The following is a 26,758-nucleotide window of genomic DNA, read 5'->3' as shown; positions in this document are numbered from 1 at the left end:
ATTATCCTTTAAAACCCTTAAACACAGGAGACGCAGGCGGCACCTAAATAACACACCATAAATCTCCATGAATCGGCTGATTCTGACGCAGAGAAAAGCGGCTTTTCACATCAGCTATGTGCCATTACGCAACACAGTAACGCAAAGTGACGCATAATGGCACAAAACCGTGTTTTTGTGCAACAGAATCAGCTGATTTACTATAATTGCATAAACGAAAGGCATCATGCTTGTCAAAAGGATGTGGCTAAAGCTCCGGTCCTGAAGGCTTAATTCGGTTTCTTGTATTAGAATGAACTCATTTTAATTTTAATCAAGCAATTTCACTTAAGTAAAGACTTTTTTAGAACCAAGAAAACGTTTTTTGATTTAAACATTAATGATGAATGTGGCATAAATTTCAGAACTGCTGAGTCGCTAATTTATCTGCTGGTTAATTTATTTTTGTAAATAGCAATTTAGTTCTTTTGTGGGATCCTTTGATATTTTTTAACTTGGATGAGTTAAAAAAAACTTTGCTTTTTAGAATAATTCTAAAAAGTATTCGATCGGATAGAGCTCTTTTATTTTATGTTTGCCTCCTATGTAGACCCTATGTAGGGTTGACTCTTATTTAAATTAAGCTTTTGCAGTGACATGGAAATGATGTTTTTGGTTTTTTTGTTATTTATTCATGTATCGCAGGTTAAATCGTCATCGCAATATTGATAACTAATATCGCAAATCGCAAGTTTTCCTCACATCGTGCAGCCCTAGTTTGTTTATTTATTGTTGCTCCACAGCGTGTCCCAGAGCTGGGCTGAATATTAGGTAATTTATCTTCATCATTTCCTAATTCTCCTTTGTGGTTTAGAAAAAATAATTTATTTATTAATTAAAATCACTACATAAATAAAAAGAAACACTAAAAAGGTTTACGGCTATGTACCTGTCTTTTTTTTTGCTGACATGTTTTTTTAATCAAAATGCCGCACTTTTAAGTCAACTGATATTTCTTTCTTTGTAGATGTCTTACAAGAGCAAATAAAGCTTCAGGAAGCATTGCACTTGAGGGAACAGTTGGATGAAAGGCTTCAATGCTACACGAAGCTTCATCTGCCCATCACTAACAAATATGTTCCTCTTAAGAACATTTAAGATCAATAAAGCCACGATTGTGTGTGTCCTCGTCCGATCTATGCAGCTGTGGGTGCAGGAGCGCCTCCCGCTGGCCACGTCTCAGGAGCACGGGTCCACTCTGCAGGCCGTCCAGCAGCTCATGAAGAAGAACCAGGTGAGAAACAACAGGAAGCTGCAGTGAGGGGGTCTGAGTGGACACTTGCTGAAATAAGGTGTAATCTTCTATGCAGAAAATTAAAGGTCATCTTGGATTTTTACTCTCAGAAAAAACTTTTGAACCCCTTAAAAGGCGGAGATAGTAGTTTGGAGCTGAACCTGTCTCCTTCACCTCCTCTGAATGACTGTGAATCTCCTCCTTCCCCGCAGTCCCTCCAGAGGGAGCTGCAGAGCCACCGTAGCAGGATGGAGGAGGTCCTGGAACAGGCGGGGATCATCGCCTCCATCCGAAGCCCCGCGGCAGACTGCATCCGGGCCGGCCAGGATCAGCTGGCCCAGCTGTGGGCGCTGCTCTGGACCGAGACGGAGAGGAGGCAGCTGCTCCTGGACACCATGTACCAAGTGCAGCAGTATTACCTGGACACGGCGGAGGTGGAGGCCTGGCTGAGCGAGCAGGAGCTGCACATGATGAACGAGGAGAAGGGAAAGGTCGGCTTCTTATAGGAGGTTAATGCTCGGGTCCCTGAAACGAAGTGTATCTGATAGACCGCCCTCCTCAGGACGAACCCAGCACTCTGCAGCTGCTGAAGAAACATTTGGTCCTGGAGCAAACCATTGAGGACTACGCAGAGACCATTGGCCTGCTGTCACAGCAGTGCCGCCAGCTGCTGGAGATGGGACACCCCGAAAGGTACGGAAACAGTTTTTTTTTTTATATTTCAGGTGAGCTGTATTTTTTAAACATATTGACATTTCCTAGAGGATCATTGAAGTTCCATGTGTAATGGTTTTTGAGATTTTTTTCCTTTTTTTCAGGGCCGATACTGATTATTAGTCGTCAATAATGCCAATGACCACAATGTAGAGCAGATATTCATTTGCAGTAGATGTGAACAAACTGGCATCAAAGCTTAATTATTAAAACACCAGCAATGAAATTTGTTTATTCAGGAAGAAGTAAATAAAAAGCAAATAATTGGCCCTTTAACATAAGTCTTTTTGAAAAATTCAAACCAAATCAGAAAGCACAGGGAGTTCTTCGGCACAGTGGCGTATCTTACAAGGTCAAACACAAAGTAAATAAGTAGCTCCCTGATGTTTTGTCAAGTAAATTAAATCAAATTAAATTAAATCAATTTGAGTAAAGTGTGACTGTTAAATCATCAGTATTCACACTTAATCTTTAACGTACCCAACCAAGAGAAAGGTTTTGTGATATCCCAGCATTCCTTTTGTTTCTACTCTCTCACGTTAGCTTCCAGACCTTCATTATCCAAAGCTAACACTGGCGTAGAAGAAAAAAAAAGGCGAGCAATATCAAAGCTATCCAGCTGCATAATTTTAAGCCAGATGTCACAAACCTGAGCTGTTTTTATCTGTTCCAGATCCACACGATTTGAATAAAGACATACTCAGAAACACACAATCTTAAATTCTTTTTATATATCTCCTCCATCATGAGAAAAATGCTACAAGAACGCTGCATTTTCATTGGAGTGGGTTTTTAAAGGGTTAAGCAGCAGAGATGGTGGTGAAAAAGGAAATTTGATGCATGTCTTCTCCAACCAAACAGTTCTTTTTGGCTCCTAAATTGCAGAGACCTCGCTGAAGATGGCCACACTCAAAGTTCAAAAACAAACTTTCTAGCAAGTCGCTCTAATCTCCGTTCATGTTGGCGCTGAGCAGAGGAGGGAGGGGCTGCAGGTTTACCCGTTCACAGATCAGAAATGCCTCTTTCTTAAGCATGGAGAGGACAATCATTCGCTTCTAAAGATGCGATAAACTGTGTTAAAAGATGTTAATGCTTTAAAAGTGACACCCCCAGCTGCTCGCAGCGTGACATGCAGAGGACGGCGTGGTTTGCAAAACCACTCAGATTGTGCGTTGGGAGGGGCAGAGCCCTGCTGCTGCACCTGATGCACCTGAGCCAAAATAACCATTTCAGAATCGACCCATTGGAGTAAAAAAACAGGCTGATACTGTTATACATCAAATGAACAAACATCGGCGCCTATTTTGAAGTTTTATTTCCACCCTTTGACACATTGGCATCAACCATCAGACCTGCTATAACCCGCTGAGATGTTCTCTGATGAAGCTGTGGCCTCATATCTTCAATCCAGATTCTTCTGCTTGTTCTTGACCTGGATGTTTGTCCCCGCAGCGAACAGATCAGCAAGCGGCAGTCGCAGATCGACCGTCTGTACGTGTCTCTGAAGGACCTGGTGGAGGAGAGGAAGAGCCGGCTGGAGCAGCAGTACTGGCTCTACCAGCTCAACAGGGAGGTGGATGAGCTGGAGCAGTGGATCGCTCAGAGAGAAGTGGTCGCCAGTTCGCCTGAACTTGGTCAAGACTTTGAGCACGTGACTGTAAGTCTGAGGCAGATGCTGCTCGACCCGCAGATGAAAGCGGCTTTTTTATTTTAATCCACTTCCTCGCCTCCTCAGGTCCTGCAGGAGAAGTTCACAGAGTTTGCGTCGGAAACAGGAAGTGTGGGGCAGGAACGAGTCACGGCCATCAATCAGATGGTGGATGAGCTCATCGACTACGGACACTCGGAGGCGGCCACAATAGCCGAGTGGAAAGACGGGGTGAACGAGTCCTGGGCCGACCTGCTGGAGCTCATGGAGACTCGTGCGCAGATGCTGGCGGCCTCACACCAGCTGCACAAGTTCTTCTCAGACTGCAGAGAGGTCAGCCGAGCACAGCTGCGATAGACACACACGTGTGAATGAATGATCATAACGCCGATGCTGCTGTCCAGGTTTTGGCTCAGATTCAGGACAAACAAAAGAGGCTGCCGGAGGTTCGAGCTCGGCAGGGCAGCACTTCAAACACCAGCACCCTGCAGAGACTCCTGCACAGCTTCGAGCAGGACATCCAGCTGCTGGTCACACAGGTACAGGAATCAAACCTCCTGAACCGATCTACTGCCTTTGCATCTGTTCACAAATGACTGGCGGCCTGCTCAGTTCCATTCAGTCCCACCGTTTGACGACCTAATCATGGAAACGTCTGTGAGGTTTGATCACAGATCATTAACAAATATACTAACTTTTGGCTCACGAGCAGCAGATCTAATGTGGAAAGTTAATCCACAGTGGAGCTGGAATCTGTTTTGTGAAATATCATATATCTTTTAGTAATTCAATTCAGTTTTATTTGTATAGCCCAAAATCACAACAACAGTCGTCTCGATGGGCTTTGAAGTAAAACATGAAATCAAAAGGATCACGAATACAAAGAGTTCAATAGGAAAATACTAAAATGAACTAACAAACTGACTAAGCTTTACTGGCATCCCTGCCCTTAGACCCCCCTTCGCGGTAAGGAAAAACTCCCAAAAAAAACGGATTCCGGAAAAAACGAAGAAACCTCAGGGGTGCCCACATGAAGGAGGGATCCTCCCCCAGGACGGACAGGCGATTTACCAGAACTCTTAGAGAAGAATTAACTTATCTAAATCTACAACTACATATATAAAAGTCCAGCAGACGAGCTTCATCCAGCCGTGGTTGTGGGGACAGTCAAAGGCGCGAGTCGAGCCGGAGACAGGAACCACAGCCAGGTGTAGGAGCAGGAGCAGAGGCGAGGTACTCGGTCAGGTACAGAGCAGAGACGAGCCAGAGATGAGCCAGAGGCAGGATCCACAGCCAGGTGTAGGAGCAGGAGCAAAGGCGAGGTAAACGGTCAGGAACTGGAGCACGGATGAGCCAACTGGAGTCTGGAAGCACTCCCACTCCCCAGGAGGGGAGAGGAAGAGAGGGACAATACATGAATCGCACTGCACCAAACAGAGGCATGGAGAACTAAATAATAAATTATGATCAAGAATAGAGGAGAGGAAGGGTAGAAGTAAAAAAGGAAAGAGGACAGAACCCCAGTGCACCATAGTTACCCCAGCTTCAACTTCTAGCAGCCTTTTAAAAGAAATAGTTTTTATTAAGTTTAATTTAAACAAACTAACATTAAGTTAAATAATCTCTGAATACTAACTAGTCTGACAATAAGCCTGTCCAAAGAGGAATGTTCTAAGTCCAACTTTGAATGTAGAAACTGTGTCGGCCTCTCTTACATGAGCTGGGAGTTTATTCCATAAGACAGGGGCTTGGTGGCTAAACGCTCTACCTCCAACCGTACTTTTACTAATTCTAGGAACCACAAGCAGTCCTGCGTTTTGCGAGCGAAGTGTTCTGATTGGTTGGTAAGGGACTATGAGGTCCTTAATATAGGACGGGGCCATTCCATGTAAGGCCTTATAGGTTAACAGGAGGATCTTGAACTTAATTCTAGTAGTGGCTCACGTGCTTCCAATAAACGCCGGGTTTGGAGGGATGTTGCGTCCAATAGATGCCAGTCTCTTTGTAGCGCTGCTCTGCACTAAACGCCTCTGCAGAGATGAATGAAAGGACAGGGAAAAACATAAAAAGGTCGTCTTCTACCCGTTAATCCTCTACTTTGAGCAGGAAAGACGACTCTGAATGGACAGACAGAACACGATCATGTGGAACACCCTGTTTACCCGTCATTTATTCCGTCTGCGAGCAGCAACCTCCGGTCTCTTTAAATGCCGTCCGAATAAGATTTTGATTAAAGGTTCCGATACTCTATTTCCTGTTGCTTCAAAAGATGTTCTTGTAATTCTGAGTATGTTGGGCATTTAAGCAATTTTACAAAGCACAGAAAACTTTTTTTTAAACTCTACTAAATAAAGCAAAGCCAGTCATGGTGAGAATACATTTTATAAAAGAGACTGAGGTCGTTTTTTTCTGGCTGAGATGAGACAGAAGCAGGGATTTCAGCTGTTTTAACTTTTACTTGGCTCAAAAGTTGTAAGTTGTTAAAGTATTAAGAAGTCAGTTATTGTTAGATGAACCTCGTGTTGTCCTACAGTCTGGCGTCTGGAAACCGTCAACATTGTGGGTTTTGCTAAATCTCAGCTGCTGTTTCCGCGCCGTGAGAACAACGGTGTCATCTGCAAAAAAAAAACAGACTTTTGCTCTCCTGCCTCTTTCTGCTGAGCTTGTTTCCTAAAAGCTGCCCCCCACCCCCCACCCCCACACTCCAGGTGCGTCAGCTGCAGGAGAGCGCCGCCCAGCTGAGAACGGTGTACGCGGGCGAGAAGGCCGACGCCATCGCCTGCTGCGAGCACGAGGTGATGCACAGCTGGAAGGAGCTGCTGACGTCCTGCGAGGAGTGTCGCCTGCAGATCACCACCGAGACGGACAAGCTGCGCTTCTTCAGCATGGTCCGGGACCAGATCATGTGGATGGACTCCATCCTCTGCCAGATAGGCACAGGAGAAAAACCCCGGTGAGCAGACGGATCTCCCCTTCGTTGTGTTCGCCTCACAGTAACGGCCGCCGACCTTCAAAACCTTCAAAGATTAATCTCATGAGATACAAGAAAGTACAACAAATGTTTTTAAACATAAATTAAAAAGGTGAATGTTTTTTTTTTTTACGTTAAATGTTAAACAAAGATTGGCGAAGGAGGTTGATTTTTCCCTGAACTGGGCCATGACCCAGATTTAAGAGGCATTATGGGAATGTACAACAATTCACTGGAAATCACTTAAACCTGAACAGAAAGTGAGCTACAATTCTCCTGTTTTCACATATCAGGGTTGTCAAATTATTGATTTGATTTGATTTGATTTATTTAAAACATTTAAGTCAAAGCAAAAAAGAATGTACACAGATTTATCAAACTCAAGTGAATAGATTAAAAAAACAGAAAATAAAATACTCTTAAATCACATTTGGCTTATTTAAATATAGTGATCATTAACTAAAGTCAAGTGGACTTATTGCTTGAAAAGGAGCAGGAAGAAGCGATCTTATATAATCCCACCTACTGAGTTCATTCATTTGATAGTTTTACTTAGTTTTTGTAATCCGGTTCTGATTTTATTCATACTTTTCAAGTTACAAAATCCAGTGCCTAGTAATTATTGATTATCTTCTGAAAACACTAGTCATGATTTCAGTAAACAGTAACGGTAACCAATATGTAATAATCATTGATTAACATTAGAACACATGATCACATTAAACCAGTAATTATTGCTACACATGCAAATCAAATAAAGAAAATCAATAGCTTATTGATTATAATTAAAACATGTCAGTAATCATTGTTACACAATGTAATAAATACTCAGTGGATGTAACTAAAAGAGCTTTGATTATTTCACCACGATCAAGTTCACACAAGTATTTGGAATTATTCAAACATCTGTTGATCCTTAACTCCTCTTAACTCGTCCTTTTCTTTTATATTTGGATATTTAAACTTTGTTTGAGCTCATTGCTTAACCTGTTCCAAAGTTTAGTGCCAAACAGAAACTTTTCTTTCTGGTTCTTATCAGTATAATCTTGAAGTTCCTACGTTCCCCTTAAATTATGGCGATTAATTAACTGCAGACTAATTAGAATTGTTTTTTTTCTTCCATTAAACTCATTTTGAATCCAAAACTATTGACTCCAACTCTAACATTTAGTTTCCACTGGTCATCCCTTTTTTGAAGAGGTTCCACATTTGTTTTGTTTCTGACTTATGGACGCCAAATCGAGCACAAAACCACTGATTTCAGAGAAGATTCCTGGATTGTTTTAAACGTTCCAATAAGTTCAACAACACAAGAATGAGACAAAAGAGGCGAGGGAACATGCTGGAAAGGCTGCAGAGATCAGAAGTAAAAGCACAAATGTCTGAATGTGTGTTTAAAAGTATGTTTACCTTTTCAAAGACAACCTTATGACAGCTGTTCAGGTTCAGTGTGACAATTAAAAAAAAAAAAAGACAAAAACTCAACGTTTGTAGTCCAAACTGTTCAGCAACAACAAAAAATGTATAAAAACGAATCTGACTTCTATTTCCTAAAAAACTCACATATTGAAGGTTTCTGTGGAAAAATCTCTCTCCTTTATTTTATTAGTGTTAATCAGCTACATTTGTAGATTGGAAATACATAACTATAGGTGAATTGCAGCCTTCACACAAGAATAATGACAATGATTGTTTGGTGTTGCTCCTGGTTCAGTCAGTGTGAACTTTCTGCCATGTTTTCGTTTGACCCAAGGCTTTATGAAACATGGTTTTACGTCAGCTGGTCTTTGTTGTCTCCTGCAGGGACGTGTCCTCAGTGGAGGTCCTTATGAACGATCACCAAAGCCTGAAGAGCGAAGTGGAAGCTCGCAGCCAGAGCGTCCTGGAGTGTATCGAGATGGGAAAGATGCTGCTGGCTGCTCGGAACCCCGCCGCTGAGGAGGTCAGACGGCGGCCTGCCGCTCACATCGTTATCCAGAAAAAGCAGTGCTGTCTCCCAGACTGAGCCAGAACACTGAACTGAGCTTTGATGCTGTCATTGTCAGATCAAGGAGAAGCTGGACAAGGTCATCGCCAAGCAGCGTGAGCTCACGGAGAAGTGGGACAAGCACTGGGAGTTCCTGAAGCAACGTAAGGAAACAGGAAGGCTTCCACTGTGACATATCCAAACGCTTTCTTAAGCTAAAATGTTAAAAATAATCCATTTACAGCACACTTTCTTATGCAGACACACTTATGTTAGGCATCTATTCACCCAGAACGACGAATTATTCGACATTTATATTAGATTGAATAATCAGAAACATCAAATCGGTTTAATCCCACAGACGTTTCATTTTCCCTCAACTTGTCTCCTTCAAAGTCCCACTCCGACCATATCTTGATCTATTTTCAAAGCCTTTCCAGTGGTTTTGTCATTCGGATTATGCCGCTTTTAGCCGAAGTCAGATAACCTGTGTCGTTTTCTAGGACAGTTTCTGCAGTGAACCCGCCCCCATTTCCCATCAACCGTCTGGTCACACGCTCTCCCACTAGCTTAAAACTCCAACCACAAATGTATTGCTTCAACAAAAATAGCGAGCAGTATTGGAGCTGTCCAGTCGTGCAGTTTTGATCCAGATTCCAGCTCAGAGGAGAAAAAACAAAGACGGTTCATGGATCTAGTTGTCTGGAAGTGGATGCATCAGAATGGAGCGGAGCAGGGAGCCAAACCTATTTTAAACGTCCCAAATACGATTTTTTTCAAACTGCATTTTTATATCTTCTCCTGATTGACAACAGTTTGAATAAATAAATACTCAGAAATACAATTTTAGCATCAGAAAAAAATATAGATAGATTTTTATTGTCAGAAAACAATGAAATTCAAAAAGTGCTTCCTGGGCCGTGCAACACACAAATATAATACTTGGAAAGTGCATTATTCCGTAGCTAAAACAGGAAACAAATCTAATTTGTTGCCAAATAAAAATGCATTTTTCATTTTTTAAAAACAGAATACACAATCAATGGTAAATGGCGTATATACTTGTATAGCGCTTTCTACCTTGACAGTCACAGTCGATTCACACACACACATTCACACACATTCACACGCTGGAGGCGGCTCCGCTGATGCTGACCTTCCACCAGAGGCATGGTGGGCTTCAGTGTCTTACCTAAGGAGACTGCGATTTATGGTTGGGCAAGGCGGGAATCAAACCTGCAATAATCCCATCAGAGGTTGAACGCTGCACCACGGCCGCCCCGTAACGAGTGGTAACATAGTTAAAGGGCTTAAGCCATCTTTTGCTTAAGCCTTTCAGAATAAACTGTATCTATATATAGGATAATATATATATTATCATATATATTACATTGTGTAATATCATATATCAATTATCAATTTAGCATGAATTAAGAGTTATTTTTTGCAGCCTATTTTCTAACCCAGAAGCAAGACCACTATCTTTGAGGCCCCGCCTCCTTTTATTTTCTTATGTCACTAACACCAAAAACACCCTTTTCACCGAAGTGAGTTCTGAATGACGGACATTAAAAATATAAAACAGGGAGGGCGCTGTTTCAGATCACGGTGTGTAAACAAAGAAAGAAATGTTCCTGAAAAATCTGAAGATTTTTGCTGTCGTCTCCTCAGTGTTGGAGGTTCACCAGTTCGCTCAGGAGGCGGTGGTGGCGGAGGCGTGGCTGACGGCCCACGAGCCGTTCATCAACAGCAAAGAGCTCGGTGAGAGCGTGGACGAGGTGGAGCAGCTCATCCGGCGCCACGAGGCCTTTCGCAAAGCTGCCGCCACCTGGGAGGAGCGATTCAGCTCACTGCGGCGCCTCACCACGGTAACGCCACCCCCCGCCCCCAACACGCTGTGCTGACAGAACACGAACGGGTTTTAAAGGAAGCCTTGTTTGCAGGTGGAGAAGCTAAAGGCGGAGCAAGGTAAACTGCCCTCCACCCCTCTGCTGGGCCGAAAAGTCTTCCTCGACCCCCAAGATGCTTTAGCCAGTCCCTCAACCCTCCCTCGCCTCCCCGTCTCCCCCGTCATAAGACAGACCATCTATGAACAGAACGAAGCCAGCTCTCCACCCTCACCTTCACCTGCCACTCCCACCCCCTCCCCTTCATCTGCAGCGCGGCGGCTGGGGTCGACCGTCGCCAACTACACCCCTGTGATGAACAGCTCCGGTTACCGCCACACCCTGGAGGTCCAGCATGGCGGCGTGGTGGGCGTGGCTGCGGGACTCGGTCAGCCAGCTGCCTCATCCATCGCATCCGTTGCCACGGCAGCCATGTTAGTGTCGGCCAATCAGGCACGAGAATCTGCCGGCAGCTTGAGAGATCAGGCCGCCAAGGTAATGAGTCACCTCCAACCGGTCCAGGCAGGGCGGGATCTGGAGGCCAGGTCGTCCCCGTATCTACGGCAACCCAAAATCAAACACTTGGATGACGCGGTGACGCCGCTGATCGTGGCCAGCCGGCTGGAGAAAGTGAGGGAGAGGGGAAGGGAGCGGGACACCATGACAGGGGAGACGGGGGCAGATAGGCCGGAGGTGGCAGTGATGGCTGAGGTGGTGCTCCAGGAGCGCGGCCGGGAGCGCCTGCACAGTGAGCCCACCAGGGGGTCCCGGGGATCCAGACCTGACCCCATGGGCCACGCTGAGCCGCAGGCCCAAACGCACTTACAGCAGCGAGGCCACAGGATGGAGCGGCAGCTGTCCAGTGAGCAGCTGATCCAAGCCCGGCGGGATGAACTTCCTCAGGAGGTTTGGAGGGAACAGGCGGAGCGCCGCGACAGACGCACACTAGAGAGGCAAACGTCGAGCGAGCACGAGGGCCACGGGGGCCACGAGGGCCGGCGGAGGGAGAGAGACCGCCACCGACTGGACAGACAGGACTCCAGTGAGCACGACACCGGGAGGGAACAGTCAGACAGGCGCTCCGGAGGAGGGTGAGACCCGACACATCGCCCAACTCCGATCCACTCCTCAGTTCTTTTGACTTTATCATCTTTTTATTTTCTGCAGAGAAAAGAGAACCACCATGGCAGATATTGTAGAGCAGCTGCAAGAAAGAGAGGCAGCACAGGTGAGAAGCTCAGAATGCAAATCCACAAATGTGGGTTCTACACATTTAAAAATAAACCTCTGGGACCCAGCAAGACAAGTTAATAAGCAGAATAACGTTTTTAAGCTTCAAATATCTGCACTTCATTGTAAAAACACAGGGCATGTGGAAGAACAGGCTCTATCTATCTATCTATCTATCTATCTATCTATCTATCTATCTATCTATCTATCTATCTATCTATCTATCTATCTATCTATCTATCTATCTATCTATCTATCTATCTATCTATCTATCTATCTATCTATCTATCTATCTATCTATCTATCTATCTATCTATCTATCTATCTATCTATCTATCTATCTATCTATCTATCTATCTATCTATCTATCTATCTATCTATCTATCTATCTATCTATCTATCTATCTATCTATCCATCCATCCATCCTTCCACATATCAATGTGATGCAAGTAGCTTGAACTCAGTGCAGATCTTTTGGAGTATTGCGCAGTTATTCGAGCCATCTCTTACAGTGTTACGGAAAGCTGGGGAACAACGTTCCCCCTCAAAGATCATGTTTAATATGTTCATGGGAGATGATCCTCTAAATATGCCGCCAGCTTCGATTGCTTTGCATTTCATACTTCCTGATCCTGAAGGTCAGGACACTCAGCAGATGTTTGCAGCATCTATAAAACAAAAGTGAATGTTTTTTTCTTTTTTTTGTTTAAAAACATAGTGTGGATTAAAGTCTTCTCATCCAGACATACAGACACAATCTCTGCCAAAGACGGCAGAATCTTATTTTGTTTGCTCATAAAACAATTTTCACTTAACTTGTCATTAAACAGATCAAAGGTAAAACTTTTGTAATGATCTGTTCTGACTATAAAAATAACAGATAACCTGCTTTTGTCTGAGAAAAAAAGCAATAACTTACTTTTAAAGTAAGTCAATTCATAATTTTGATAAATCCCCATAGCATTTTCTAAAGAAGTCGATCGATTTTTCAGGGAATCCCTGTTTTATTGAAAGAAAATCCTGAAATAATGCAAAACACACTAAATAAAACACGAAAAAACTTACTGAGAATCAATTTGAACATTAGAATCTCCAAACGGTAATTTTTCATTTGTTAACCTTTATGCTTATTTTTATTGTTTTTCACTCCTGGTTCATCCGCGTTTAGCTTGTTTGTTTTTTAACGCTTTAAAAAGAATAGCAAAATTAGACGGAAAAGGTCTGCTGCTATTGGCTACCCCAAATCTGTCAATCAAATGCCTCAGACCTACATGCTTTTACTGGGGCATCTGATTGGTCAGTTAATAACTTGAATAAATTGCAGTAAAGAAAAAGTATCTTTTAAAAGAACTTGGATTAGAAAGATGTTGAGAAGAAGGTTACAGAGCAAGAATGGTCATTCTGACAAATAATATACTATTTCTAAATAGAAGTCTATGGGATCTTGGTTTCTTGAAACCAGTGGGTACTTCCTATTTGGGAACATGAAGGCTGTCCATTGTTTTTACAGTCTATGGTTCAGGCGTTCAGCTCTTCAGGATTCAGTTAAACTAAAAATCTCACTGAAGATGAATCCTTCTGCAGAACCTTTGCAGCTGCCTGAGTCTTTGATCATCTGAGTCTACAGGAATCTGAGAGCAGACATGAACAGGTTCCTTTGCTGAGAACCGAATGTAGACGTTTAGCCTCTGTGGGTAGATAAACCTTCCTGTTTTGAGGCGTGGAATCGAACATTGCCCCGCAGGCTCGCGGCGAGGTCCCCCGCCTGCCCAATGGTTTCCCAGAGAAGACTTCCCGTCCAGACCGGCCTCGAGCGCGGGACAGACCCAAGCCCAGACGAAGGCCGCGACCCAAAGAGCCAGGAGAGACCACGCGGCGGTCTAGGTCCGCGCCAGCCCAGAGCAGCCCGGCGGTCCCGCAGCCTCCAACGCACACAGCACACCATGAGGGGTTCCTCTTCCGCAAGCTGGACATCGAGAGCCTGAAGAAGAGTACAAACAGGTGGGTGTTCTGGGCCACCCTGAGGGGGGGGAGGTCCCGGAGTTGGGGGTGGGACCCATTTGTCATTTTTTTCTGGAACTGAGGTATTCCAAATAGCAAATAAACACATTACTGATGTTATCACCGTAAATATTTATGAATCCAATACTGACAAAAGGGGCGGTACTTAAGGCCTGATAAGCAAAAAAAAAACACAGCCAACACAAAGTTAACGCAAAAGTTAACGCAAATCTGGGAAATTTCCAAATATATAGACCACAGATTTTTGTAGAGCACAAAACTTTTTTAATTAACCAAACATTTGAAATGTTGACTCCTTGTATCAATTCTTTTCAGTATTGACACGCACTAAAAAAACTACTTCCTTCAATTATCAAACCAACAACTCCGCCCTTCAGACATAATAAAGTTTTTTATTATTATTATTATTATAAGGCCGTGCCAATCAGCCACTACGTACATTTTGCGCATGTTGCACGGATAAAAATTGGTCATACGTGAAAACGTGGAAAAAGCCAGAAGGGCTGTGGTTTTACGTGAAATTTTCACCGATGTATCACGAATGAACCACGTTAAAAACCATGGAAGAAGTACGATTAAACTACGTGTCAACAAGATGTCAACAGCTTAATGTTTAATACTGGCGGGGGGGGGTCTCAACAAAACTTTCACTTTGCTCCACCCAGTGGGCCATATATTCCAATTATAGTTGAGGGAAAAAAAATGTAAAGTTGTACTGTATCACTGTATCTTTCTTAAGTGTTGAAAATCTGTCTGAAATGATCTGTCAATGTTTGAAACAGCAGAAGTTAGAAACGTTTCTCCGAAAAGACGCAAATGACAAAGGGGCCCAAAAAAAAGCAGCTGGTTGTGTTCTGGTGAAGGCGTCTGAATGCCTTTAGTTTTTATTGTGACAGCAGTTCCATAAACAAACAGACGCTGCAGAAATCCCACGGCATGAGAAGACTTCATGCATGACGCTTTCCGTGCTTCCTGATCTAACCCCGGCTGTCAGAGGAGCCGGCTCACCGGCCGGCTGATGAACGCAGCCGGGGGTCATGGAGCGGCTGCTCATGCGCATACACGCACGTTCACCTGCACAGACGGCCATGATGCTTCCTCTAGAGAAACGTCAGGGGAAAAGGGGTCTCCTCGCAGTCCCCCGGTTTGGGGGGGGGTGGACTGACCGTGCACGGCTGAGAACCCATCCAGGTCCAGCACTGGATGAGTTTCACATACGCTCCCACTCCAGGCAATGGATGAGTGTGTCACATGTACATGCTCTGCTATGTACATGGCAAGGTAACGCTTAGTCCTGAATGGCTTGACACGCGTGACGTTCCAAACTGCTTCTTTTGTGATTGTGTACGGAGGAATTCGACGGGACACACAGTAAGTTCATTCATCTTCTTCAGGAGGGGGGGTTGCATGTGAATTCTGTTTATAAAATCAATGTTTATGGTTTTAGTGTCATCAAAGTTTAAAAAAAAACACACTTGTGGATGCTTTACTCTTAAGGTGTGTACTTTATTTATTTTTTAAATTAAAGTGTCTATGTACAGGTGGAGTTATGACAGCAGGGAGCATGCATCACCCTTCCGTTTATGTTGTTTGTTAGAAGCCGTTTGATCGCTTTCACTGAGGATGAAACCTGCTTTGCTGTGGAGCCGTTTCAGGCATTTCAAACAGTCTTTCTGTTTACAAACAGACCTTATTTTTCATTTATCTTTTATAATAATAATAATAATAATAATAAACTTTATTTATATAGCACTTTGGGAAATCCAGATTACAAAGTGCTGTACAATTAATTGTAATTCTGCTGTTTTTACCCAGCATAAAAAAAAACTTGTGTTGTTTTTCTAAGACATCATTTTTGCAGAGCATCAGAAATTCACCTCTGTTAAAGTTATTATCTGTCACGCACCTTAGGTGTGTGAAATTCGTCCTCCGCATTTTATCCCCTCCCCTGGGGGAGCGCTGAGCTACAGACACGCTCAAGAACCATTTGGTGGTTTAACCCCCCCAATCCAACCCCTTAATGCTAAGTGTCAAGTAGGGAGGCATTGGGTCCCGTTTCTAAAGTCTTGGCCTGGATTTGAACTCATGACCCTCCAGATACAGGGCGGACACTATTCCACAAGGCCACTAAGCTGGTGACCTCTGACTTTTGGCAGGGACTGTTGACGCTTCCCATTATCCATCTGTTTACGTGCTTTCTCGCTGATTAACAGCCCCTCACACCAACAACCTCACATTACAGATGCATCCAAAAATATTGGAGCTATCCAGCCAGATGCCAGCTCAGACGAGGAAAACAAAGATGAACATCAGGGGCCTCAAAACTCACCGCCTATAAGTGAAGCAGTCGCCGCCTACTTTTTGATGATGAGCAATAATAACAAAAGTACCTAATGATCCATGTATGATGTAATAGTATATTCCGCTCCTTTTCGTGAATTTTGTTCACGCTCCTCTACTCTCCGTGCACGGGGAATACAAGCGCACGTGATACTCAAATCCCGCACAAACACAACCACACACATGGCGAGCGCACTTCTGTTAACACACGACGCTTTGTAGCGTCTGGCTGACGAAGCAGCGGGAACATGTGAGGATTTTTGACCAGATTGTTTGACAAAAGTGTTGGTGTGGAGACGCAGGAGTCGTGAGACACTATGCTGCGGTTCCATGCGCAAAATCTCTTTGATCGGATCAAAGATCGGATTAGAATTGCACTGTGTAAAGCCTCATCAGATTGTAACACAGGTTTACAGACGCCACACTTTCGGAACGAATCGTTTGGACACGCCCAGAACTGTCTAACATACCAGAAACGACCGTAGAAGAAGAAACAGCGTGTTCTGTTGTAGACAAACAAACATGCTGCATCGAGCGAGACGATCTTCCAAACATGATTTTATTATTGTTATGGTTATTATTAAGTGCTTGTTCGCTCGTCATTTTTTATATTTGTGCTCTTTTTTTCTTGACCGAACGGCGCCGGAAGAAGGGTTAGCATTAAGCTAATGTGGACCAACAACAGCGTTTAGACTTGGATGCAGTTCAAATCCTTGCGGTCAATACAGCAATGTGCATTTTTATTGAACGTAAATATGTGGGAATAACATCAGCTTTTATATTTGTCTGGACACGACTGGAAGCATGAATTCACATGATTGTTTACACGTTTTCTCAGGACTGCACCAAACCCTTCTCTGGAGCGCTGCACTGTCTATGCACGACCTAAACCAGCGCAGTAGTGACCCACGATCGGGAGAAACTGTTTACATGCACGCAATCGCAATAATAACCCACCTATCTCGATCGGAAAGACATTTTGATCTGATTGAGTCTGATCGGGGCAGAGTATTCCGAGCGGCGTGTTTACATGACACATTTTTATTCAGATCAGGGGTTTATTCTGATTACTTTTGTCCATGTAAACGCAGACTACACCATGACCCTGATGCAGACGATGAGCTGGAGACACACGGACCGCTTTAATGTCGGACAGGATTTTCACCCACCGGACTTCAAAACTTGGCGTCCCTTTTTTACCACATCAATACACAATAGACGCACATTGCAGAGCCGGTGTCGCGCAAAACTCCACTTTCACCCCCCCTGAGAGTCTCGCAGTTTTACTGTCATTGACCTAATGGCAAGAAACCAAAATTTTTGATTTCATTTAAAAATGAAATCACCTGGAGACAGAATTAGGAAAGGATGAGACATAAAATCTTATCTTTAAAGAATGTGATTAGGTTTAGTTGGTTCAGACTACACAGCAGGTTAGTGGAAGCCTCCTACTCTGGAAACATTTGCGGCCCCGGGTTCATGGATCTTGTCTTCTATAAGTAGATCCATCAGAATGGGGCGGGGCTTGATGCTTACCATAGTAGTTTTTTATTTAAATTGCATTTTCTTTTTCGGCTGCTCCCGATTCACAAGATTTGAATAAAAAAAAAATCAGAAACACTTTCTTTTTTTTTGCCTAAGGCCCTTTATGTCTGTCTTCGATCATGAGAAAAATGCTACAAGAACATGTTAATATCTCCAAAAACACAATTATCATCAGAGAGGATCTTTAAACTGCTGATGATTTTAGGTTAAAATGTGCAAACCTGAAGTGCAGGCACCGCACATGTGCAGAAGCGCTCCAAACGGCGCCTGCATGTCGTCACAGGGGAAAAGGGGTCGCAGTTGATGTGTACGTTGTTTCCAAAGGTGGCATTTAACCAAACTCCTCGTGTCTCTTCTCCTCTCTTCTTCTACCCTCCTGGCTGCCTCCTCTTGTCTCCTCTAAGGTAAGTCAAACTTTACTCGCACTCAAGCATGCGCTGTGTCTGTAGCGTCCCGCTCCATCCTTCCATCCCCACCTCCTCCGTGTGGTCATCCGTGCGTCCGTGCGTTCATCTGTGTTTGTTCAGCAGTGTGTTTCCTCCTCCCTTCTTGGGGCTGGTCCATCCCGCCTACCTACCTGTCTGCTCTGGTCAGGTGAGTGAGGTGTTAGCTTAGCAGCAGTGACTTGGCAGCTCCTCTTGACTCTTCCCAATCTCCACCCCTCCCCATCCCCGCCTTCCCTTTGCGCTTCACTCCCCGTCCCCGTCCTCACTCTCCACTTTCCCTTTTCTCCCGCCCGCCCCCACCAACAGCAGATCGTGGGTCAACCTGTACTGTGTGCTGAACAAGGGGGAGCTGGGATTCTACAAGGACGCCAAGAACACGACGACGCCCTACAACAACGAGCCGATGCTCAGCCTCTCCCACTGCCAGTGCGACGTCACCAACGGCTACAAGAAGAAGAAGAACGTCTTCACCCTGAAGTGAGACGCAACTTCGGGATCAATGCTGACCAGAAAGATGAAACCTGACTTTGTCTGACTTTGTGGTCTAAAAACATCACAATTTAATTTAAAAGAAAAGGAAAATTCCCAAAATATAAACTTTTACAAACAAAATTACAAAAATGTTTTAAAAAAAACAGGAACAACAGTAATAAATGTAGGAACATTTTTTTACACTAAAGTTCCACTTTGATCATTTCACATATTTTTTTGAATAACTTTGATCGGAATAATTGTATAAGATTAATACAAACTACAGACTTTTCTTTATCTGGTAAAATTTTGATTCTTTAAAAAAAAAAAATTATAAAAGACCTGAAAAACAGCTCTAAAAAGGTTGAAAAACGCTGATTACCTCAGTATATCACCTTTCACAGTCACAGATTTCTATTTTTTTCTGTACAGCACATAATGATCTGTGTCCTGATTGGCTGTTGATCTTGTGTTACATTAGATTATACAGTTCTTTTTTTTTCTATGAAGGTTTAAAGAAGAAACAAAGATGTAAAAAAATTGTTGTCTGAGAAAAGTCTCTAGTGTGTAGTGAGGACTTTTACAGCCTTCAAACATCTGGAATTCTACTCGGCAGATTTCGGCTACGTTCACACTGCAGCCTGAAATGGCCCAATACCTATTTTTTTTGCCCCTATGCGTCCTGTATGTGATCTTTTCGTGACAGTCTGAACGACACAGATCTGATCTTTTCAAATGCGACCCAGGCTACTTGGGTATGTGGTCCTGAATCCGATACGTATCCGATCTTTTCAAATGCGACCCCCATCTGACCGGCCAGACCACATGTATCCGACCCGTACGTCATCGATACGCTACAAACGTCATCATTCTGCGTTGGAAGTAGGCGAGAACGAGAACATAAACAACAACCATGGCGGACGATGCTGCTGAGACCAGTCAGTGGAAGGGAAGCAAGGTCACCAATTTGATTAATATTTGGGTGTACAGCTCTATTCAGGCCAAACGCAAGGGTTCTTATCGCAACCGGTAGCTTTTTGAAAAAGATTCCTGCGAAATGGCCGAGGGTGGTGTTGAACCTTTCCCACGATGACTTTTTTTCCTTTCCGACCGTGGTCAGAAGCGTGGGGGAAACCTTCTCCAGGGCCGAAGGCGGATCCTCCTTCGGGGTTCACTTCCCCGTTCGGACCCTCAGATTCTCCAGAGCGGGTTACTAAAGAGTCAATAGCAGTTCTGCTGGGGAAGCCTTCTTTTATTAACGTTTTCCTTCCTCCGTAACACACAACATGAATGCGCGCCCCCACTGCCCCCCTCACTCCCTCCGGCACTGCACGCGCTCTCTCCTCTCTCTTACACACACACGCACGGCCCCAGCACATACACATCCCCATTCCACAACAGTGGGTGCAGAGGATCCTGGCTCTTAAAATGAAATTAATAAAATGAATGTAATAGTGCAAAAAAAGCTCCACTGTTGACAACACTGTTGTTGACATCCATTGTTAACGTTAGCTACTTCCGCAAACAACGAGTGACGTCGTTCACCGTTGATTACTCTTCTGCGCATGCGGGTCACTTCGGGGTCGTTTCACGGACACACAGGAGATCACAAAAATTAGCATTTAATTGGAAATGTGAACGGCCTTGCAAAAAATCGGATTCTTTCAAAAATTGGAATTGAGCATTAAGCCCTGCAGTGTGAACGTAGCTGACCTATCGTGGGTTATTTTGAGAACATTCCTGTGATAACAGGAACAACATATATTATAGTATACTGTCACAGAAGGTGATGCCCCGCCCCCTGCTACTTTCATCTCTCATGCCTTCTTCGTGCACAGCAGTACAGATGGCTGAGTGGAGATTTGTAAACGAAAAAAATCAGTTTACAGTTTCGCTATGAATCTATTCCAGCTTTGTGAACTCTGTAAGTATTCAAACAGAGAAATGGCTCAAAGCAGCTTTTTATCCCAGTTTCTTCAAGGAAGTTGTGCTTTGTTGTGGTATCTGTTTTATTGATGTGCTGTCTGGAAGCTCTTTGTGTTTATGTAGAATCTGCATTCAAAGTGGAACTGAAGATGTTTATGAATTGTTACTATCAAATGTTTCTGATTGCAGGACGAAGGATGGCAGTGAGTTTCTGTTTCATGCGAAAGATGAGGTGAAATATTTACTTTTTTTTTCTTAATTTATCCCCATCTTACGACTCGCGCAGTCTTCATACGTGATGCTCTGACTCTGACCCCACCCCCCTCGTTGCAGGACGACCTGAAGACGTGGGTGACCAACATCACCGCCAGTATTTCAGAGCACGAGGAGATTGCCAAATGGGGTCAGCCCCAACCAACTACCTCATCCACCGACGAGGGGACGCGGCGAGACGGCGGCAGCAAGGCGGATAACAGGTCGGAGCGGGGGGCCGAGAAAGAGAAAGAAAGAGGAGAACGGTCAGAGAAGTCTGAGCGAGGCGGGAAGTCGGACGTAAAACGCTCTGGTAAGAAGAAGTGAGCGTCACGCGTCCGCTGGGATCGAACTCTGAAGGGAGTCGGGGGGCCGCGGACAGCCGGCAGGTATGCCCCCCCCCCTCGGCACCACCAATGGGATGGACCCGCTCACAGGAGGAGCAGGAGGCCTTTGTCGTCTTTCTTTCTCTTTTCTGTTTTTGCCAGAATACGCAGACTGACTGACGCCCCCTGGTGGCGGATTCCCAGTACTACAGACGGAGGAGTTTCGACATGCACTTCATCAGTTCAAAGCTGGTTGCTTTCTGAACCGTTGCTCAATCTGTTCCATGTTGGTTCTCCTCTGGGATGAGCCGAGTCTGTATGTAGCCGTTTGTGAGTCCTTTAATCCTCGGCCATCCAAGAGTTCAGTCAGAGCAACACGGTACACTTCCCCTCCTCTTCATCCCATCTGCCGTTAACATTCTGAACAGGTCCTGGTTCAGCAGCTCTGGCAGGAGCTCTGTGCACCTGCAGGGGCTGATGGGTAGTTTTTGTCTGGAAGATGTCTTCACGTCGCTCCGTTTTGAGCCTCATTCGTTCAGTTTTGGTGAAATTTTATTTAAAATCAAATTTTCTCCCCAAAAAATCGCTTTAGTCATGAAGCACAAACTCTTTCCCCGTCACACCGTTCATGAACGAGGCTTCATGGGATCTTTTCTTTTCTCAAATAGAAGTTTTCCCCCATTTGTTGCATCATTTCCTTTTTATTGGAACATCTGGCAGCAGCTCCCAGAGTCTCCGTAGCTCTCAGGTTCTTCATGTGGCCGTGTGCTCCGTGTGTCCGTCCCCTCCAAAGTCACTTCAGTCTTCCAGAAACCTTCGGCTTCATTCACATCCTGCAGCTCCTTCTGCCCCCGCCCCGCCCCTGAACCCGGTGCCAGCAGGGTCAGTTCCACCCCCGGACTCCGAGATGAGTCGGAACGCGAGGGCAGACATATATTTACAGCGGAGAATGCATGTTTTTGCTTGAAGAGGATTCACTTGTTGGGATGCCTGCAGCTCAGAGACTCTGCATCGACACTTGTGTTTGATTTCCTGTTAACTCACCACAAAGCCATAAAATACAAGAAGAAGAAGAAGAAGAAAGGAGCTGGATGAGGATTGGCAGAGGCGTCTGGAGTGGAGGCTGATGGGAAAAAACCCGTTTTCACTGCACGTCTGATTCCCAACGTTCTTATTTCTCCCTGATTTCTATCCTGCGTTAGGAACGTCAGCAGCTGCGTTTCCACTGACCATGAAAATTGCGCAAATGATTGGATTTGCGATAATAAATGGAAACAGGACGATTTAAAAAAAACTCGCATTTATCCAAAAGAAAAGTTTTTGTACTTGGAGGTGGTAGCTTGACATATTTCTCAACACTGCGCTGGAAACATTTTTTTTTCTAATTAAATGAGTCATGTGACCGACAACCGGATGGCGATGCGCTTCTGGGTAGGAACCGGCTGCACAGCGGGCGCCACCAGAGGTCCCACAGTGTCACAGATCATCAAAAGTTGGGCGTGTCGTGCAGAATTGTTGGATCCACAGCTCCTCTGTAGAATCTCCAACCAACATTTCCCATGTGATCCGTAGCCCCTCCCACATGTAAGGAGCCCGCCGCTCCACAACTCCTTTGATCGATTATGACGAGCGCCAGCGCCGTGGCAGAAATGTGAATGTGTCTGCTGTCAATCAAAGTCCTGTTCCGTGTTTCTGAATGACTCGCCGCGTTTATTGTCTCTCTTCGCATAATTAGGATTTAATGGTTTAATGGTTTGTTTCAACATTTCTAGAATGTTGATCAAGTTTGGCGTTTTTGTGTCATGGAAATGCAGCTACTGGTTCTCTGATGCTTTCGGACGTTTTTGTGTCATTTTAATCAAAATATCAGCCCAACAGATCGATTTGAAATATTTAAATATCTTTTTGACTTCCTTTGTTTTCCTTTGATTTTTTTTTGTCTAATTTCTCTTTGCTTTTCTAAACACGTCAGTTCTGTTCAACTGTTGGATTTTTCCCTCATTTGAAAACCATCAGTAGCTACCAGAACCATGTGGAGCAGATCTAACCTTTAGTTTTTTTAGTCCAGTTGTTTGCATTTCTTCTCGTTCATCTCCGTAGAAACAAACACTAGATGGCAGCAGAGCAGCTTTTGCTTCAGAAGCAGGAGGATAACAGCAATCTGCGCCAACATTCTGCACAATTCCAGGCTAATTTTACGTCTTTTTGAGACGAAGAACAATTTTTCGTCGTGAACTGACAACACTTTTGTCATCAGAGTTCGGGTCACGGTTTTGTTTCGGTTTGATTTGTGTTTTACAAAACAAAAAAACATTTAATTTGCTTATAAGTAACAATGAAGAAAACCTTTTAGGCAGATTTTGGTCAGTTTCAAACAGGAAGCCACGCCCCCCCCCCCCCCCCCTCGCTGCTGTAAAGCTGCTGAGACTCAGACTTGCGTGCTTTTAACCCGTTAGGATAAAACTTGGCCCCCTGTAAATATTTATTTGTATTAATAAAATCAGACATTTTCCCCCTTTGATGAAAGACAGGATGAAGGACGAGGACGACAGACGGGCGGGATTTACTCCTGAGACTTAAAGCAACAAGTTACTTGTTTGACTGCGCGCTGGTGTAGTGGTTAGCCTCACAGCGAGAAGTCCCAAGATCAAACCCAGACTGTGCATATTTTCTCCGGACGCTCCAGCTTCGTCCCACAGACCGAAAACCGGCTGCAGAGGTCATTGTCTCTAAGGCGACCCTGAATCCCGCCTTCACCTGATGGGATAGGCTCCAGCATCCCAGTGAACCCCGAATGGAATACGTCGGGTTTAGAAAACGAATGAATGGATGGACGTTAAACAAAGGGCAACTTCCAGAGTGAAGCCTGTGTGAAAAGCAACTGGAGCTAGACCAAAATGACCTTTGAACTCCCTAAATAAGGGGAAATGATCCACTTTCACCAGAGCAAATACCGGATTCAAATACGTTTTGGTGTTTAAACTTAAAATCTATCATTATTGTTGTTTATCATTAATTCGTTTTACTTTTGCATAGTTTTCTATATTCCTCATATTTTACAAAACAGCTCTGAACTGCCTCTTTTTTGATTGATAGGTGAGCATCAGCCGTACGGTCTCACAAACTGCTCGGGCTGAAAAGTCCAGTTTTAGACTTAAAAAGATAGGAACCTTAAATCAGCTCAACGCCAGGCGGAGGGTCACATGACTGCAGCGGTTCTCCTTTGATTATTATTCGACGCCTTTTGCTCTTCATCACATTTAGCATCGTGGGAATTTATCAGGAATCAAAGCGGTTACTTTCATCGTCTCCAGAGCAAATCGGTGAATAAAATAATTCCTGTTTTTATAAAAACAACTTTAAATCAATGTATTCAACTTCTTTTAACAGCAACATTTAACTCTGATCCTTTTTTTTTAACTTATTTTCTGTTGTTTTTATCCTCCTGACTACCACCAATGCAAATCTGTGTTCTGTAAAGAACACTTCTACAACGGAAAATCTCCCACATCAATTTGGGGCTTTTTAATGATACCAGATGTGATGGGTTGGGGCATTCTGGGATATGTAGTTTTTGATGGATTTTTAAAAAATTGACTGGACTTTTTTTTTCTCTGGTAGTCAGGAGAATATGAATGTAACTCTGGATTATTATTGGATGTGATGTTGTAGGAACTGGAGCCATTACTGGTCTGCTTCACATCGGTTCACAAACTAACTTCAGATCCTTTTGTTGGTTTTAAACATCGTCTCATTTTTTCATTTGCTTTTTCTCAAGGAGATTTTAACGTCACGAGTCAAAGTAGCAGATTTTTTATTCTTTAAAGGAAAATTAGAAGATTCGTCAGATTTTCTGTGTTCAGATTCGATCAAAGTTCAAGGACTTGATGGTTTGAACGTTTGGCTCCGTTTCTGTTGAGAATCAGATGTTTTTGTGGAAACGTTTGGGGTTGTTGTTGTTTTTCCCAGACGAGCAGCTTTGAAATGAAACCTTTTAAGTTTGGGATTCATTCAGACCTCCACCTCCATTTCTGACCCGCTGCAGCTTCATCTCCAGAACCGCTGGATTCCTGCAGAGCGTGTGCGGGCTGGAGCCGTTCAGGGATTTACGCTGGTGGGGATTCTGTCCACGGTAGCCTTGAGACTTTATGCAACTTTTTCTTTGCACTTTGGCCGTCAGCAGAGCCGAAACCCGGCGCCCCGCGGCGCTTCGGATCCGACGGGGGGCAGGACCGCAGATGGAGAAGAAACGGGCCACAGCGCTCATTCACACTGCCCGAAATGACCCCGATGACGTGGTCAAAAGGGCTCAGAAGACTGTTCCAGAACCGTCCAGAACTGCACGATCGACCCAGGAACATTTGGACTAAACCCCACCAACATGGACACATGAGAACGCAGACGATGAATCTGGATTCAACCCCCAAACGCTGGAGGATCCGCGCTGTAGAGGAAGCACAAGGGTGGAGCGGGTTAAAGGTCATGGAGCTGTCGGTCCAGAACCAACAGCCAAAGATCAAACCCGTCAGAACTCTGATCTGCTGCATCCGCCCCCACACCCCCGATCACACGGTTTCCTTCTTTTCCGCGGCGTAGACTTGTCGGGGTCAGAGGTTGCATGAAGGATGGCGTGGTCCAAACTGCTCTGCATGTCTTCAAGTCTCATCCCTCCACAGATCAGTCACTGTAAGGGAGCGGGCGGTGGCGCCGAGAACAAACGCAACAATAATGTACAGAGGGATTCGAACCAACAGCCAGCCTTGGGCTCTGTGAAGATGTTCCTTTGAATAAATACAGATTGTGATATCGGAAAGAGTTCTGTCCTTTTGTTCCTTTTTCTGCTGTTCCTCTGCACATTTCTACACTTAACTGATTTTTTTACCGACCAGGAAGGAGCGAAATGTTTCAAACTACATCCAGATACTTTATTTGCTGACGTTTCTTCCATCCCAACGAAGCGGCGTCTAAACATCGGAAGTGATGGAAGGACGAACTGGTCAGTGTGAAAAAATGGAATTTAAAATAAACACAGCAATCTGTTCTATTGTCTTTACTGAACTTATTTGAATTTGAACATTTTGGAGGACTTTATCTGTAAAAACCCTAAAAGAACCTTTCAAACCGACACTTCTCTGATGGGATCAGAGGCGGACTCACCTGGAGAACATTTTTCTTCAGTGGAGAGCTGCTCCTCTGCCGAAAAGCTGCTGGTTTGAGTCCAGCAATGATCACGCTGCTTCCAAGAAACTTCCTTTTTCATCTAATTTGAATATTAATCCAGACGTTTCTTTGTCTTCTTGAACTCCGATGGATCCCCAAGTCTCTTTAACCTGAACTTTAACCTGAAATGAGGCACCGATGTAAAGAAATGGGATCAAACTGATGTCCACCATGTGGACTCCATGTAAACTCAGTTTTCTAACGTGATACAACTGACTCTGGTGCCACTTTTTAACACAAAATTTTTAAAATATATACGTCTGTTGAGGTTTTATCTTCAGGCGGTCTGCATTTTGAAAAATATGGTTCTATATTACCCTTTTAATATCCCCACTGGGGTGGGGATGGATTGAATGTTGTTGCCATTGTTCCAGGGTTCTCTAATTAGTGCTTTAATTAGTCATAATGACTAAAATAGCTGATTAAAGGAGCATTTAGTTGATAAAAACAACAATAAATATACATAGAAAACACAATACAGCCATATTTATCATTGCACATTCACAGCTGCAGGATGCGGA

At 44.1% G+C, this 26,758-nt stretch overlaps 1 protein-coding gene across 3 annotated transcripts in view; it reads left to right on the top strand.

Moving 5' to 3' along the window:
- The window catches only part of sptbn4 (spectrin beta, non-erythrocytic 4), a 96,306-nt gene extending 70,473 nt beyond the window's left edge, over positions 1-25,833 (top strand). The window contains exons 28-44 of one of the 3 annotated variants that reach the window (XM_023962068.1): positions 1,184-1,273; positions 1,486-1,764; positions 1,836-1,966; positions 3,440-3,644; positions 3,723-3,968; positions 4,040-4,174; positions 6,344-6,588; positions 8,410-8,548; positions 8,652-8,736; positions 10,244-10,440; positions 10,516-11,549; positions 11,626-11,686; positions 13,434-13,690; positions 18,127-18,190; positions 18,349-18,519; positions 20,629-20,671; positions 20,773-20,948. In XM_023962068.1, the coding sequence (XP_023817836.1) occupies positions 1,184-1,273; positions 1,486-1,764; positions 1,836-1,966; positions 3,440-3,644; positions 3,723-3,968; positions 4,040-4,174; positions 6,344-6,588; positions 8,410-8,548; positions 8,652-8,736; positions 10,244-10,440; positions 10,516-11,549; positions 11,626-11,686; positions 13,434-13,690; positions 18,127-18,190; positions 18,349-18,519; positions 20,629-20,646 (3,357 nt within the window). In that variant the 3' untranslated portion in view covers positions 20,647-20,671; positions 20,773-20,948. Of the gene's footprint in view, positions 1-1,183; positions 1,274-1,485; positions 1,765-1,835; positions 1,967-3,439; positions 3,645-3,722; positions 3,969-4,039; positions 4,175-6,343; positions 6,589-8,409; positions 8,549-8,651; positions 8,737-10,243; positions 10,441-10,515; positions 11,550-11,625; positions 11,687-13,433; positions 13,691-18,126; positions 18,191-18,348; positions 18,520-20,628; positions 20,672-20,772 lie in introns of all 3 variants that reach the window. The other 2 variants (XM_023962066.1, XM_023962067.1) reach the window with 2 other exon arrangements.
- Positions 25,834-26,758: the final 925 nt, after the last annotated feature.

The sequence above is a fragment of the Oryzias latipes genome, chromosome 13 (genome assembly GCF_002234675.1).
Source record: "Oryzias latipes chromosome 13, ASM223467v1".
NCBI lineage: Eukaryota > Metazoa > Chordata > Actinopteri > Beloniformes > Adrianichthyidae > Oryzias > Oryzias latipes.
Note: the sequence above shows the minus strand (reverse complement) of the source record. Positions and strands in the feature narration are given on the sequence as shown.